Raw genomic sequence first — 15,016 nt, 5'->3', positions numbered from 1 at the left:
AAGTTGTTAATTTCTAAGGTATCATATGCAGATTTAATCTCTATTGCAAATGTCTTACGGCCAGACCAGTGTTATTTTCTTTCGTCTGAAATAACTAGCTTAAGCAGCCCCAGCCAGCCCTCCTTGGCTGTAGACTGCAGCAGCTTACTGTCACTGGATTGAGCCAGAGCAGTCAGGTACTGCAGGGCTTCAGTCTCCTACAGGCTGCTTGTAACATTCTGGTGGAGAGATTCAGTTAATCATCGCTTTACTAAATTAGGGCGATGTGATGAGTAAAACTTAAAGTGTGTTCTCCGACTTTATATAAAAGGGGCGGTGATACAGACTGTGAACTCTACCCCTCCAACACTCATATGTGCCCATTCCTCTGCTCATCCTATTCAATAGAATTTCTGGTTCTCCTTGGTAGAGTAGATGAGTTTATGGCCATATGCAGATGTACATTGGAATTCGCGCTGATCTCTCAGGACATGTACACAGTAGCAGACAACACTGTACAACAGACAACACCACACAAGGTAGACAGTACGTCACAAACATAATAAATAATAACAGCAGAACAATAAATATGTTGTGGAGAATAAAAGATATGTAGTAGTGGGGAAAAAAAAAAGTCCTGGTAGACCATGCAAAAACTGCATAGTGCAGACGTGCATTGAGTCTGAGGCATTGCTGTTAGCTGTTAGCTGGTGTTGTTGATCTTGATTAAAGCTATATGTATAATGGAGCATGTTTTGTCATGAGTTTTTTTACCAAAGGTACATCTCCAATTTACAGCTTTGGGATTCTCTTGAGCTGGGAGGCCCAGCTTTTTGGCAAGATGCAACTGGCCACAATCAGGGAAGTGATGCTGTCCAGCTCTGAGCCCACGGGGAGCCATAGTCTGGTACAGGCAGCCCCGCTGTGTCTCACACAGCGCTCTCGCGACTTCATGGGTCTGATGGCCAGCTGAAGGAGGTCCGAAAGAAGAAGCTGAGGACCTGTTGTCTTTCTTCTGTTGTGCGACAGCGCTGGGAACCAGTTTCTCTCCTGTCAAATTATCCAGCTGTTGTCCGGATGCAACCATCTTTTCATGGTGTTGAATTTCTAATAAGTAAATCACGATAAAAAGATGAGCTCGTCTTGCCCTATGACCAATGATTTGACAAAGGGAGTTCCGTTTAATTAATAAAATATCACATTTTTATTTTAATTAATCTTTCTTTAAGCTTCCTCAGTTGTAAACATCAGACATAATTTAGACCTTTTTCCTTCTCTTTTATTTCAGATCACATCTATTTACTTGTATTTTAAGAGCAGAGAGCAACTTTCCTTTAAATATTCAACTTGATACCTCAGTATCATTTAAAAGATTTTCTGGGGTTTCTTTAAGTAACTACACTTTTGTTCTGAAAAGGCCTGGTTATAGAATTTGGATTTCAGCAGAAAAGGAACAAATATTTTCTGTGGTTGTTTGTTATTAAGTTGACAGTACTACTGTATGTTTTGAATTATTTTTTCAAATTTTGTAAAATTAAATGTTTTTTGGTATCTTCGTGTAATGCAGGACTTGCTCTTAGTGGAATATTCAGATTAAATCCAGAAACGAACCTCCTGGATCTTAACTACGATTTAACTGTAAAAGCGGCCATTGTATTATCAATGTCGGAAAAAACATTTTAGGTTACATGGTGTGACCAAGAGCAGGATTGTTTTCTCAAAAGACTTTGCAGTTTTTTCTGTATATGTTCTTAAGTGTTCCTGTGCACTGTTTAGTCTTTGGCTGTTGAAAAATGAAGTGCTTCAGAAAGCAGTCTCTCCCAAAGGCAAATTTGTGAGTTGTGACAGAGAACCTAGGCAAAATTATTTTTACTTGAAACGTCTCCCCTGAAATTGTACATTTTGGATAAAGTAAATGTGCTGATGTGAATCATTGCTTGCATATGGACGCTAGGAATTTCAGATGTCAGATAAATCATATTAAACCTTATTTATTCAGGGGAAAAAGCAACAAAATTAGCAGCAGGAGTCCCTTACACAATGCAAGCTAATTAGTTTCACATAACCCAGGAGTCCTTTCCTACTAGTTTCTTCTGCACCCAAGGTCTGAGAAGAGATGAAGACAGATTCCCCAGAGTTTTGAGGGATGAGTAATTTTTAATCGCTTTTATGGTAATCTCTGATTATAGCAGTTTAATTCTTCACTGACTAATAATAATACTGGTTTTTGAGACCGGGTCAGTCTGTCTGGGCATCTTCGGCCAAGATCACCCCTGGATTTGTTGCACACAAGGAACTATGGTGAAGGTTCAGAAACTAAATGGGTCCTGGAGTGCCTGTAAATGTGGAACACAGATGATGAGGCAAATACAGCTGTATCTAGAGAGCATTTGTGGAATATACTTGGGTGAAAGTCATTGCTTGGCCCTCATCTTCCAATATAGCTCTTAGCTAGGACTGGGCTGCCTTTACAAGATTATTTTTTGGGAGGCGACTTGAGAAAAAGAGGGTCAGTACACCTATTAAAAATGTCAATGCATACACACATTAAGACAATGTGCACTCCCCTCTTGCTGCCAAGCTGAGCAGCAGTGGTACCATAAAGCATAAAGGAGGTTTTTAGGGTCACAGGTAACTCAGTGGGGCTTGCTCGCCATTATGTGTGCTGCTCTGGAGTTTGGGCAGCAGAGACCAGTAGAACCACAAGTTTGCCTCCTGTTTTATGGTTTGAAATCACTGCAAGGCAGTGAAAACCATGTTCTGGGTCCTTTTCTCATGTAGAAATACAGGAGCTACATCTGCAGCTGGCCGCATGTGGTTGAGGCCGACAAAGAGTGAACTGTGAATAAACAGCCAGCATGAAGGAGCCTTCAACCCCGGGATGGGAAGCCCTGATGTGTAAAAATTGGGAAGTACAAGTTTGTGGTTTAGGGAGCACAAAGGGAAATAACAGGAGGGAAATGACATTTTTTTTGTAAACGGAGTAACCATCTTAAGTACTATTTTCAAAAATGTCTGTGGGGCCATCTGAAGGTACCTGATCTCGATATGACACTCTTGTGGCCCAGTTGGTGTTCCCAAAACACATGTAATTTAGTGCTCCATCACACAATTGCTACTAATGCTATTAAGTTGATCTGGTTCGGGGGCCAATTAGCTCTGAAAAACAGTCAGTACAGGATGTATCGATGTGTTATTCCCAAGGCTAGAGTGACAATGTGATTGAAACAAACTTGGCTCCATGAAAATCTTGTTCTTTGAGCAAGCGCTAGACTTATTTTGTGTATATCTGTGTCGTTTTCGGTATACGCTACAGTCCCTTGGGAAAGGCCTCTGTTGCTCCTGTGAGCAGGAAAAGCTTGAATTGAAGATCAAAAAGATAATAGCAGCACAAGTCATCTTGGAAGTGACTACAGTGCTGGAAACTGTATCTCTGTGGTATTTGCTTATATACGGTATCCAAAGTCAGCAGTGCTTGTAGGTTAGAGGGAAAAAAAAACCTGCTTATATTACTGTCTCGACCTGTCCTTCTCTACTATTGGTCAGTACAGGCAGCTGTTTGGCATCTCTGACATCTCAGCGCATTCCTGTCCACTGTACCTCTGTAGTTTTAGGAGCTGAGCATGATTCAATTCAAAATACTTTACGCATTCCCAGAGGAGCATTGTCAAATGCACTTCAGTGAGCAGCCATACCCATTGTAAAATGTTTCTTGAATAAGATTACAAACAAGAGGGAGACCAGTAGGCCCAATCTAACCTGTTTAGTAGTAGCTCATTGATCCCAGAATTTCATTCAGACATTTCTTGAAAGAAGCCAGGGTATGGGCTTCCACATAGCTGGGCTAGCTTCTTCTACACTCCCACAGTCCTTTGCTTGAAGAGGTGCCTCCTGTTCTAAATTTTAATTTAGAACCTGAAGTGGTTTTTAAGTTTGCACTTCCACAGTTTCTGATTTCAGTTGTTAAAGACTGTGCCTTATACCAGAAAAGGTATTTTTGCCTGAAAACTTAGGGCTGCCCTATTCCTGAAGTTACTGGACATGTTAAGTGCTTTTCTGCTTGGTTGTATTCTACATGATGAATGAGCCTAAAGCCCTTAGTCTTGCTATTCTTTTTGTAAAAGGCTAATCATCATTTAACTACCAAATGAAGCCTTCACCAGAAGGAGCTCTCCTACCTGGATCTCTCCTACTCTTTAAATTACATTTCAGTGAAATGACTAATTATTCAAAGAGATGTGCACTGCATTTATTTTTTTCCCCATTTGCACTAAGAAGCAATTTTTAGCATCTGATATATATACCTCGCAAAAGAAATTTGACACAAGATGTTGATGCAGAATCTCCTGGGAGCTGATTCGCACCTGCTTAGTGCAAAGCAGACGAGCATCCTGGTGTGAGCAGGATTCTTATTTTTAATTTAATCCTTTATAAAACCCAGATGAGTCCATTGAGACCAAACTCTGATTTATACTGACAGCCTGGAGCCCCATTTACACAACGAGGCATTTACTGGAGCAGTCTTGAGCTCAAGGGTACAACAGCAGCACCCCACTCTGGAATTGAACTCGTAGTCCTCCAGTCCAGAGCAGTACAGAGTCTACTCCACATGGTTACCTCAAGTGGTACAGCTCCAGTATATCACACGCCAACTTTAACCATTGGGCTTCAATTACTTGAGTACATTTGCAGACTTGGCTCCTCCAGGGAATGTGTGCCAGGACTCAATAAATAAAGGTGCAATGAATATAAGACTTTCCCCTGCCAACGAGCCCATTTGAGTAATTCTGAGTGCTTGAGTAACGTCTGTGCCATCATTTCTGTTTAATTCGTGACTCAACAGTACCCAGATTTCTTGGAAAGTGGACAGTACACCTACGGTGCTCTGAGCACTGTGTGCTCAATGATTCCCTACAGACCCACACCTCTGACCCTCTGGCATTCACGAGTCCCCAGAAGAATGTCATTCAGAGAGGTGTGGGTTTACTGGGACATTGTGTGAAAGGGCAGCAGGATTGACTGTGAGCCTTGTGACATGTTCTAACCTTTCTCCAGAAAGGCCTTGCTGTCTTGTGTAATTTGTGCCTAGCACTATTGCGACACACAGCATTAGGTGAGTGCAATGCCTTGTTTTCATCATCGATAGTGCCCTGCCGTTGTGGCTGCTTGGCTCCGACCTTTATTACAGTGGACACGCATGGCAGACCTTCAGGGCAAAGTTAAAGCTCGTGTTTGCCACTGATCTGCTCGTTAACCTGCATCAGCTCGGTCTTCTGCCATCCAGTATGAATTATTAAACATGTTTTGGGAGGGGAGTTGTAAGTGAGCTCAGGAGCAAACAGGAAGCAAATCTGACAAGACTCCTATGTAGATCCTTGGCTGTCTGGAAGGCAGCTATCATTCAGAGTCCTGTTTGCTGAAGTCCCTGGATTTCCACTGGTGAAGGAGCTGTCCAGCAGGAAGGAGCTGTGCACAAGGCAGGCTGTTTCAAATGCAATTCTCTCATGACCAGAGTCACCTAGGTGTCACCCAGGCCTTTTCTTTTCAAGGTATTATAGAAACAGAAGCGAAACATGAACTTGTTGAAGCTCCGCTGAGCAGAAAGCAGAAAAAAGGCTTCTCAGCTGATATCTTTCACAGCTTGTCACACTTTAGCAAACTAACAATTAAAGGCTCCGCACATTTTAGAATTTGTGACTTAATAGGGTAGAGATTATTAAAATGAGGTGTGCACCATGGCAAACCTTGTGTTTTGCCACAAGCACAAAATGTAGTAAACTACACGGCTAGATCGTGGCAGTTTGATGATGGCACTTTTCAGGAAATGAGGGCTCATTAAAAAATCCACGATGAATCTAACCCCTTCTGTGAAGTCGCTGTCCATCACGAGAGAGAAGCTCCGTTCTTTTCGGGGGTGCGTGTCAGAGGTGTTTGAAGTCTGAAGTGTGATCTAAAACTTTTGGATCTTAAACAATTCTCGTCTCATACAGGCGTTGTGACGGTGTAATTAAAATCTTTTTTGAAACCAAGACGTTCACATTTTGAGCAAACCTTGTTAAAGGCACCTGAAGCTTTCCGGGCTACCAGTTCCCTCAGTCCTACTCTGACACGTGGCTAGCCGATGCCTGGATTGGAAAACCAGACTGGTTGGCGTAATTACTCTCTTCTCCATCTCTGGGGTGGGCAATACAGCTTGCCACACCTTCCTTAACCATACAGTACATCAGGCCTCCAGATGAAATCAAAGTATACCCCCTGAGTATCCGCATTTGTCTCCTCAAAGTCTGTGACTAACCAACCAAACCTATTTTTTTTTTTTTTTTAGCCGTGGTTTAAATTCTTGTTTGAGAGCTTGTTTAAAGGATAAGTTCTAAATCTGTGGACCATGTCTTTTGATCTTCTGAGCTGTGTAAAGTCCTACTTTTTCAAGTTGCCAGCTTTATGCTGCGTTTAGCCTCTGTTTCATGTTTTTCGCAGTGTAGCTGTCGGGATTAAAAAGGCCGAAAGAGCTCCTTCGCTGTGCTTGCAAGGTGGCCTGCGGCTTTTGTGGGCAAGCAGCCCGCTTTACAGCAACGCAGGGAACCTTCCTGCTCCATTGCTGGTGTTTTTTAAAGCTCAAGATAGTGTGCTGTGCCGTTCTGTTCTTCAACACCAAACAACATTATCAAGAGCATGTTTTTTTTTTCTGGGCGCCGGATGTACCTAGTGCCTAGTGAGAGAGGGCAAGCGTTGAATTTCACTTCCCTTTGCATTTTTTTTTTTGTTTCCGCCGAGAATGAAAAGTTGTGGCGTTCGGGGGAGGCTGGGGTGGGGCGCTCCGGAGGGCTGCGCCAGGCCTCCTGAATTTCAGATGTGCGCGCACACACAGAAACGCAGATGAGACGTGCTTTATCCCAGAGGTCCCTGACAGAGCTACAGCTCCTCCTCTTCTGTGTGCTTCTCCCCCAGGTGCCCCTGGCTGACACAGGCGATCTCCCCAGCTGTCCCCCTGTACAATGGGGTTGTATTTTTGTTTGTATTGGCCAATTTCAGCATGGCAACCTTCATGGACCCAGGAGTGTTCCCTCGAGGTCAGTGTGTTCTCTCTCCATCTTTAACCTTTCTTTTTCTGTCAACAGCACAACTTCCCTGTCAATGTCCTGGCCTTTTCATCTCTTAATTAGCAAGTCAGTTACAGTTTTCTTAGACTTTTTCTCATTTTAACGATCTGGAAAAAAGGAGGTTTTGTTTTCCTTCCGGAAACCCCCGAGATGTGCAAATGGCCGTTCGCAGACCCAGGCGTTCTTATTTTCCTGTGCGGATGAAAGTTTAGCTTTGGCATAAAAAAAAAAACAACCCAGTGGCCTCACAAAGATACAAGCAGCTGGCTCCGACGGCTGCCTCTCTTTTTGATAATGCAGGTCTGGTTTTTTTCTCACCAAGGATATTACAAAAGCTTTCAGCCTCTCCGCTCCTACCTGGTCGTCATGGAAACGGGGCCAGTCTCGGAGAAGGTGAACGAGGACCAGCTACAATTGCCCTCGCTCAGAGAGATGAGGCGACTCAGTGATCTAACAGGATTGGGATCTTGTTAGGAGGAGCTTCTCTAGTTATGATATCCCTTAAAATTAAGAATTGTGTTCATATCACACACCAGAATTCAGCAAGATCTCTATACTTGACATGCTCTCAGTATAACAGGTTTTATTTTTGCTCTGTAGAACCATCTGAGGTATTTGCCTAGATTTAGGCCTGCTTTTCATAGCAGGATAAAATTAACTTTAGGTTCTGCAACCAATGGCGTGCCTGAATCCCAGGAGGAAGGACCACATACTGAAAGAAGATTGCTGCGAGACCTCTGAAGGCGCCAGTGGGGGAAATTTGAGCAGCACTGATTGACCTTTGAACCTGCGAGTAGTGTTTTTGTTTAGCTCTTCCACCAGCATGCTGAGCAGGGTCTTTTTCTCTGGCTTTTCCCCGGAGGCTGATTGGCACCAAACTCCAGCCACACCTCACCTCATCAGTAAGACAGCAACGTCAGCACAAACGTTTGACCTGGCTGTCCTTTTTAATTGATGCCACTGTGTTGTGCTCTCAGAAGGGAGCAAGTTCATGTGTTTGAGTTCCTTCTCTGTGCTGGCTCACAAGGATGTGGATCTCCATCAGAAGATTTAACAACATACAGTAATACCAAAGTAGTCTCAGGCATTGTGACACATTGGTACCTATTAGTCCACATTAGTAAACTGGAGGTCACATGCAGACCTGCCAAGATTCAGTGCTAATAGTTCGTATCTGAGCGCTGAAAGTGTCTTTAAGAGACCAGTGGCCTCTCTCTAACTGTTCCTGGGAGCAGACGGTCCTGAGTGCAAAAACGAGGATTATTGGATCAGCTTTTCCTGTCACTGTGACCTGGATTTGGGATGAAATATTTAATCTATTTGGGATGAAGAGGAAGTTTTATAGAGATTATTGGAATTACACAGCTGTAAACTCTCATACTAAATAGCTATAAAACAAGATTAATCATTCTGGTTTCCCTCCCTGTAATTTGTCTTTGAGACTATTGTGTTTGTTCAAAAAAAGGCTTTTTTAAACCCTCAGATCTGGAGAGGTACTTAATACTGTGTTATTCATCTTAGTTTTGGGGTGGAAAGGGAACTTATTTGATTGGCACAGTAGACCAGCTAGTCTGATCAACTGTCCAGGGATGACATGTATTCCTAAACTTGTGTGATAACAGCAGCTACGTGTAGACCGCCTGTCCAGTGCACCCAAGCTCTGTGAATTCCCCCACTTTCCTGCAGCCGACGAGGACGAGGACAAGGACGACGATTTCCGGGCCCCGCTCTACAAGAACGTGGAGATCAAGGGAATTCAGGTCCGGATGAAGTGGTGTGCCACCTGCCACTTCTACCGGCCCCCGCGCTGCTCCCACTGCAGCGTCTGTGACAACTGCGTGGAGGTGAGAGGGCTCCTGGGCACCGTGGCTCGGGCGCAGGGGCGACGTGGGGGCTTGGCAGCCCTTTTCAGACGTCCTGAAGAGCTTGCAGCTCAACCCAGACATATAAAAGACCTTAAAGACTGTGACTTCCCTCTTCTGTTCTTTCACTACCTTTTTATCCTTTCTTTTCTCTTTCTTCCTCTGCATTATGTCTTCAAAATCTTCCTACTCCTTTATTTCTGCTTTTATGTTATTGTTGGATTTACACTGTTCGTATACTCTTTGATGATAGTTCACTTTTGTTCATTATTGTGTATGGTACCACGTTATATTCTTTCTTTTCCCTGTAAAAACAAAGAAGTGGAACATAAGAAGTCACTGATGTACGCACTGGCGGTGGGGTTAAATCAAGACCCCATTCATTCGTGTTTGTCTTCTTAGAATGCAAAAACAAGCATCCTTTCCTTTTAGAACAAAAAAAGCATTGCAAAAAGGCTAATGATCTGAGAAATCCATCAAGTTTTTTGGTTCGAGCCACATGGCTTCTTCAAGAACCCCATGGCCCCCTGAGTGAAGATCCGTCTCTTGTGCGCTGTTGTGAATAGGACCAGTGTGATGCACAACCCCATTCCTCGAGGGCTGCAAATGATCAGATGTTTTTGGGTCTCCAGCACCCAGAAGAACTGGTGAAATATTAAACTGATCCAGAGAAGTCCATAATGGGGCTTTGCTGCCCTCTAAAATTGAATTTGTGCATCTTTGTCATTAGTGTAAATGCCACTCGTGTCTGAGGATCCAACTCTCATTGTTCAATTCAAACTCTTCCGCTGGATGTTCTCTATTAACTACTTTCTCTGAATGACGGGATCAGATTTGGCCTGCTCCTTCCAGATCAAAACCCACCAGGCCGTTAAAAATGCTGCATTGATTTTTAAAAACAATAAGTATGCCTCAGCACTGCAAGCAATATGAGAGACAGGTGGAGAAGACTCAACTCTCAGCTTTTCTGAGTTTTCAGATGAGTTTAAGAGTATGACAGGATGATTGTCCTTTACAGATAATGGAAAACAACCCTGTGGCAAACCATGAGTATAGAATAAAAACCTTGCTCCATTTGTACTGTAGGTGTTTCATTTTGACTACAGTTGCTTATTTATACATTTACTTCTGAAGAGCAGGAAATTGAAATATGAACCAGGGACAAGAGTTCTCTTGGAACTAACAGGCTCCTAATCAGTTTCAAATGTAAGCTCTGCATAATCTCGTCCGTTTTGAGCCCTGATGTCTGTATTGAAATGTTTACTGTCTGAGTTCTTCCAGATAGAGACTGACACAGCAGGAATTCAGAATTTCAATGCACTTCTGTTTGGAATCCTGAGAGCTGAGTCACATCAGAAATCCAGGCTCTGATCGTATATGAACACATAATCATGGAATTTACCTTTTTGATGAAGCAATGTTAAATATGCATATAAATAAGTCAAGTCTCGCAGTGTGAAGTAATAAGCTCACCACCATACTCCATGTAAAGTGAAGATGAATAAACCTGGGCCTGATCACATAGAGAATTAGCAGATGTTGACAGGGTTCTGTACAGACTATAGAAAAAGTGTTTCTAATTTTGTGTCGGTAAACTTCACACCTGGCTAAATGGCAAAAGAAAATGCAGTGCTGTTAGTTTAGTACATGATGTAAAGAGATACAGTAAACCCATACAAACCAGACTGGTTATTTGCCTTTGCAGAAGTAGTGCCCCTGTATTTAAACATGGCTGACATTTAGTGTGTAGACTTACCAGGGGCTCAGGCAGCTTTTGTTTTCTCCCTGCAGGACTTTGACCATCACTGTCCCTGGGTGAACAACTGCATCGGCCGCAGGAACTACCGTTACTTCTTCCTGTTCCTGCTGTCGCTCAGCACACACATGGTTGGCGTCTTCTCCTTCGGCCTGCTCTTCGTGCTGCACCACCTGGAGAGGCTGGGCGCCTTGCACACCACGGTCACGTATCCAGTGTCGTTGCCCAACCCAGCAGGGCAGCTCCTTCCCAATGGGCTAGGCGAACCTGCTGGACAGCCAGGGGCTCAGCTGTAGCTTGTCCCATCCCCAAACCTGCTCTTGCACCTGAGGATGATGATTTATCAAAGCAAGTTGCACAGAGGGGCTCCTGTGTTAGACTGATTGTCTCTCTTCCTGAGCAACCAGCTTCAAACAGCCTGCCAATGTGAATGTCTTCAGTTTGTACAGTTAGTCGTTTTAGGAATTGGAGAAATGGGAGTCACATTTGGATGTGGTCTTTCTTTTGTTTTAGTATGCGGCAGACATGTTTTGTTTGTTTTTTTGGGGGGGTTTTCTCAAAATCCAGGTGGACAGAGTGTGGTGGTCAGTTGTTCAGCTTTTTGAGAATTTGGGACATGCCTTTAAGTTCAGCTATAGCGTGCATTTCAGTGAAGGTATGGAAGTGTGTTAGTTGGCATCAGCAGTCCTTTTATTTTAAGAACATAAGAGTTTGTCAACGACAGGAGATATTTTTTGCCATATCTAGCTCACTAGGTTCCTGAGGATCTCCTCCAGCCATTTCTTGAAATCATATCAGTTTCAACAACATGCCTAGTTACCCTTTTGTGTAAAGAAGTGCCATCTGTTCTCCAGTTTAAATGCCTTCCCCTTAATAATGTGTTTCTCCCTACTGCCTACTATGGGCGGGCCGGAGGCTATGAGGCTAAGGATCTGCGCCTGTGGCTGGGAGGTTGCCGGTTTGTATCCCGTGGCCGGCAGAGGAATCCTACTCCGTTGGGCCCCTGAGCAAGGCCCTTAACCCCAACTGCTCCAGGGGCGTAGTATACATGGCTGACCCTCTCTCCCTGTTTGTGTGTCTCATGGAGAGCAAGTTGGGGTCTGCAAAAGGACAAAATCCTAATACAAGACATTGTATATGGCCACTAAAGTGATCTCTTATCTTATCTTACCTACTGCAACTGCAAGGTGCCGAAATGCTGACATTTACTCTAAGATACACAAAGGTGTTACTCGTCCCATTCCTTCTGCGGCTCTTGGTGAATGACCTGCTCTCAGACTAACGCTCCTTGACTCAGTCGTGCAGCCTGGTGGTGATGTGTGTGGCCGGCCTGTTCTTTATTCCAGTCATCGGACTCACCACCTTCCATATGGTTCTGGTTGCCAGGGGCCGGACGACAAACGAGCAGGTGAGATTCTGACTGAAGGGGAGTGACGCGATTGAACCAGAAGAAGCCGTGAACAGAGAACTCTCCACCTAGCTGAAGAGGACAGTGTGGAGAGACAATATAAAATGCTTGGATGCAGAGATTATAGGAGTGTAATTCTGACAGCAGGGCAGGCTTCTGTAACACAGCAGTAAGGCTCCAGCAACAGGGCAGAATGCCTAAGACAGGGTGAAGCACATCAGGCAGACGATGAAGGGGTAATAAGTTCGTGTTGAAAGGAGGGATATACTGAGGATAGGTCTTTTTGGCCCATCATTTATACCATTTTAAGACCATTGCTATCGTAAATGTACTAAAGAGGTACATATCGCAATTGCAGCATGTTTTGAAGTAGTCTGAGAACTAGTAAAACAATGAAGGAAAACGAGGTCAACTTTCTGTGTACAGAGACTTCTTTCCTCTGCCCAGTGAAATCCAGCCATTCATAACTGGACTTGGAATGTTCAATTTTCCAAGCTTTTCTACTCCGAATCCTTTTTTAACGGTCGTAGTGGATTCTGAAGAAGAGTTGTAGATTCACACCCTGTACTGGCTTACCTTTTTGTAACACGGGTACAATTTGTTTCTGTGAACTGTTAAATCAATCAAGGTATTAGGTAGTAGGCTCAAATCCCCATGAGGCGCTGCTGATGTTCACTTGAGAAAAGTGTTTTACTCGGACCGTTCTGGTGTAATACCCAGTTGTATAAAAGGGTGCCAGTCTAAGCTGTTCTGGATCCAAAAGTCAGCTAAATAAATAATAATGTTGCTTCCTGTGCTGTAGGTGACCGGAAAGTTCCGCGGGGGGGTCAACCCGTTCACCCGAGGTTGCCGTGGAAACGTGGAGCACGTCCTGTGCAGTCCACTCGCCCCAAGGTATGGTGCTAGGCCCCAGCACTTACAGGTTCACCTTCAGTCGTCAGTGATTTTCAATTTCTTTCCATTAACTGTGCATAGACACCATGAAAACAGCCCCTAAAATTTCTGGTTTGCTTCAGAGATGGCGAGAGAGGCTTTGTCCCACAGGGTACGAGTGTTATGGAACAGTTCGGACAGTTTGCTTCTAAAATAGCACCGTAACAAAACAAAATGACTGAAAGGAAACTTGTGACAATGCACACAAGTTCTGGGTATTCTGAAGGGGGCAATTAGTTTGCCTTTTTAGAGTCGGAAACTAAAATCCCGTTTTTCCTTTTCAGATTTTTTTTTTCTGTGGGCTGTAGTATTGTTCCTAAGAGTGTGAGTCACTGCTATTGCTTTGCAATTACTGTGCTTTGCGTTTTTCTTTCTTCCAAAACATTGTTCCGCGAGACGATTTGATTTGTGCTGCCATCTGCCTCCCTGGGACGTTCTTCAAAAGAAACGGCACATTTGCATGTCAAAGAGCTTTTCTTAGAACCCCCCAAAAAAAAGAAAACTGCGTCTTAAATATTTAATGTCACAAGAGCGCCGTGTTTCTCCTGAAATCAAATCGGCGGGCTGCGTGGTCCTTTCACAGCTGGGGCCTGGGCCCTCTGTGGGTGAGGTGTGTGCGCGCAGCTTCTCTGGCAGGTTGTCCAGGTTTGGAGACGGGACAGCCTCGTCGTGTGCTCATGTCACCTGCCCCCCTGCGTCTGAGCCAACTGCACCACCACAGCTGTCTTCAGCCAGCTGCTGTGACAAGCTGTGCAGAGGGTCGGAGGTTACAGAGGTCAGAGGTTAAGGATGTCCTACAAAAATGACCCGCTTTAGACAACAAATTTCCAATGGGAAATCGAAAGGTAGCAGGCTCGCGTCCCAGTGAGGCAGCGTTGATGTACACTTCACCCAGACCGCTGACTTACTGTGACTTCGCCGTCTTGCAGGTATATAGCGGACCCCAGGGAAAAACCGCAGGTATGCATCAAGCCTCCATTCCTCCACCCCAGCCTCACGGACCGGCAGATCACGGTGAAAATCAGCGACAACGGGATTCACGCCAACATCCACAGAACCAAAGTAAGCATCTGTTTTCAATCCAAGTGAATAGAAGTGCAAGGGTGGGCTTTTATTGCCCATTGAAGCTGCTGGGATGAATGAGGTCAGCTGGTTTGGGAGCTGCAGTGCTTTGATCACGCTCCCCTCAGGCTGACTGGCTGAGGCAAGACATGGGCTGGGTTCCACTCAGATGATCTGTCCATTGCTGCCGGGTTAAACACTGCAATGTGTGAAGCCTAAGGAAGTACTGGTTTCTGTCTTGCGTTTAAATTTCCAGTTTTGCTCTTTTGCTCCACAGTCTCCACTGCTAGTACTGTAAAGGCTTTTAAGCAAGCACTATTGCTCTTTATTGATTATGGTGAGCGGATCTGATTGGACTAACAGATTCTTGTTTTCTCATTGCTTTTCTGATAAGACATTCACTGACCTGGAACCTGCGCTGTTGTTTCCAATTTGTGCAGTTCCATGTCTGAAGTGTGGTAGGTTTGTGGACTATAATGCTGCAGGGCCAAATCAGCAGCATAGATGAACCTCCGAATCGCTAGAGACATCACTGACAAGCTGCTTTGTTTTTATCAAGCTGGTTTATTTTTAGTGGCTGCTGCCGCTAAAAATAACAAGCAAACTGGCAAGTCAATGCAACACAAAGGTTTGTCGTCTCACGTGCTCCCCTGTACCCCTGTCTCTCTCGCCGTCCCTCCCTGCCAGTCTAAATCGAGCCTGGATGCGCTGGAGGACCTGCAGATGGACAGCCAGCCCCCGCTGCCTCCCAAGGCGGACCCCAGCAAGTACACGGAGCTGAAGAGCCAGCTGACGTCCAGTGAAGGTTTGTTCTGTCCCCCCATCGCCCCTCCAGCCCACACGCACTGTGGTAACGTGCTCATCAGCCAGAAACCTGAGGTTCGGCTGCATTCTAGCAATCTAGGCGATACAATAT

At 44.5% G+C, this 15,016-nt stretch overlaps 1 protein-coding gene across 1 annotated transcript in view; it reads left to right on the top strand.

The window, feature by feature from the left end:
• Positions 1–15,016, top strand: part of zdhhc8b (zDHHC palmitoyltransferase 8b) — a 77,476-nt gene that overhangs the window by 54,523 nt on the left and 7,937 nt on the right. Inside the window, exons 2-8 of the mRNA XM_088618106.1 lie at positions 6,928–7,049; positions 8,766–8,923; positions 10,733–10,905; positions 12,003–12,105; positions 12,908–12,999; positions 13,968–14,100; positions 14,788–14,905. Coding sequence (XP_088474232.1) covers positions 6,928–7,049; positions 8,766–8,923; positions 10,733–10,905; positions 12,003–12,105; positions 12,908–12,999; positions 13,968–14,100; positions 14,788–14,905 — 899 coding nt within the window. The remainder of the gene's footprint in view (positions 1–6,927; positions 7,050–8,765; positions 8,924–10,732; positions 10,906–12,002; positions 12,106–12,907; positions 13,000–13,967; positions 14,101–14,787; positions 14,906–15,016) is intronic.

This window comes from Lepisosteus platostomus, chromosome 24, assembly GCF_059453375.1.
Source record: "Lepisosteus platostomus isolate fLepPlt1 chromosome 24, fLepPlt1.hap1, whole genome shotgun sequence".
In the NCBI taxonomy this organism is placed as follows: domain Eukaryota; kingdom Metazoa; phylum Chordata; class Actinopteri; order Semionotiformes; family Lepisosteidae; genus Lepisosteus; species Lepisosteus platostomus.
This window is presented reverse-complemented; position numbering and strand designations above follow the sequence as displayed.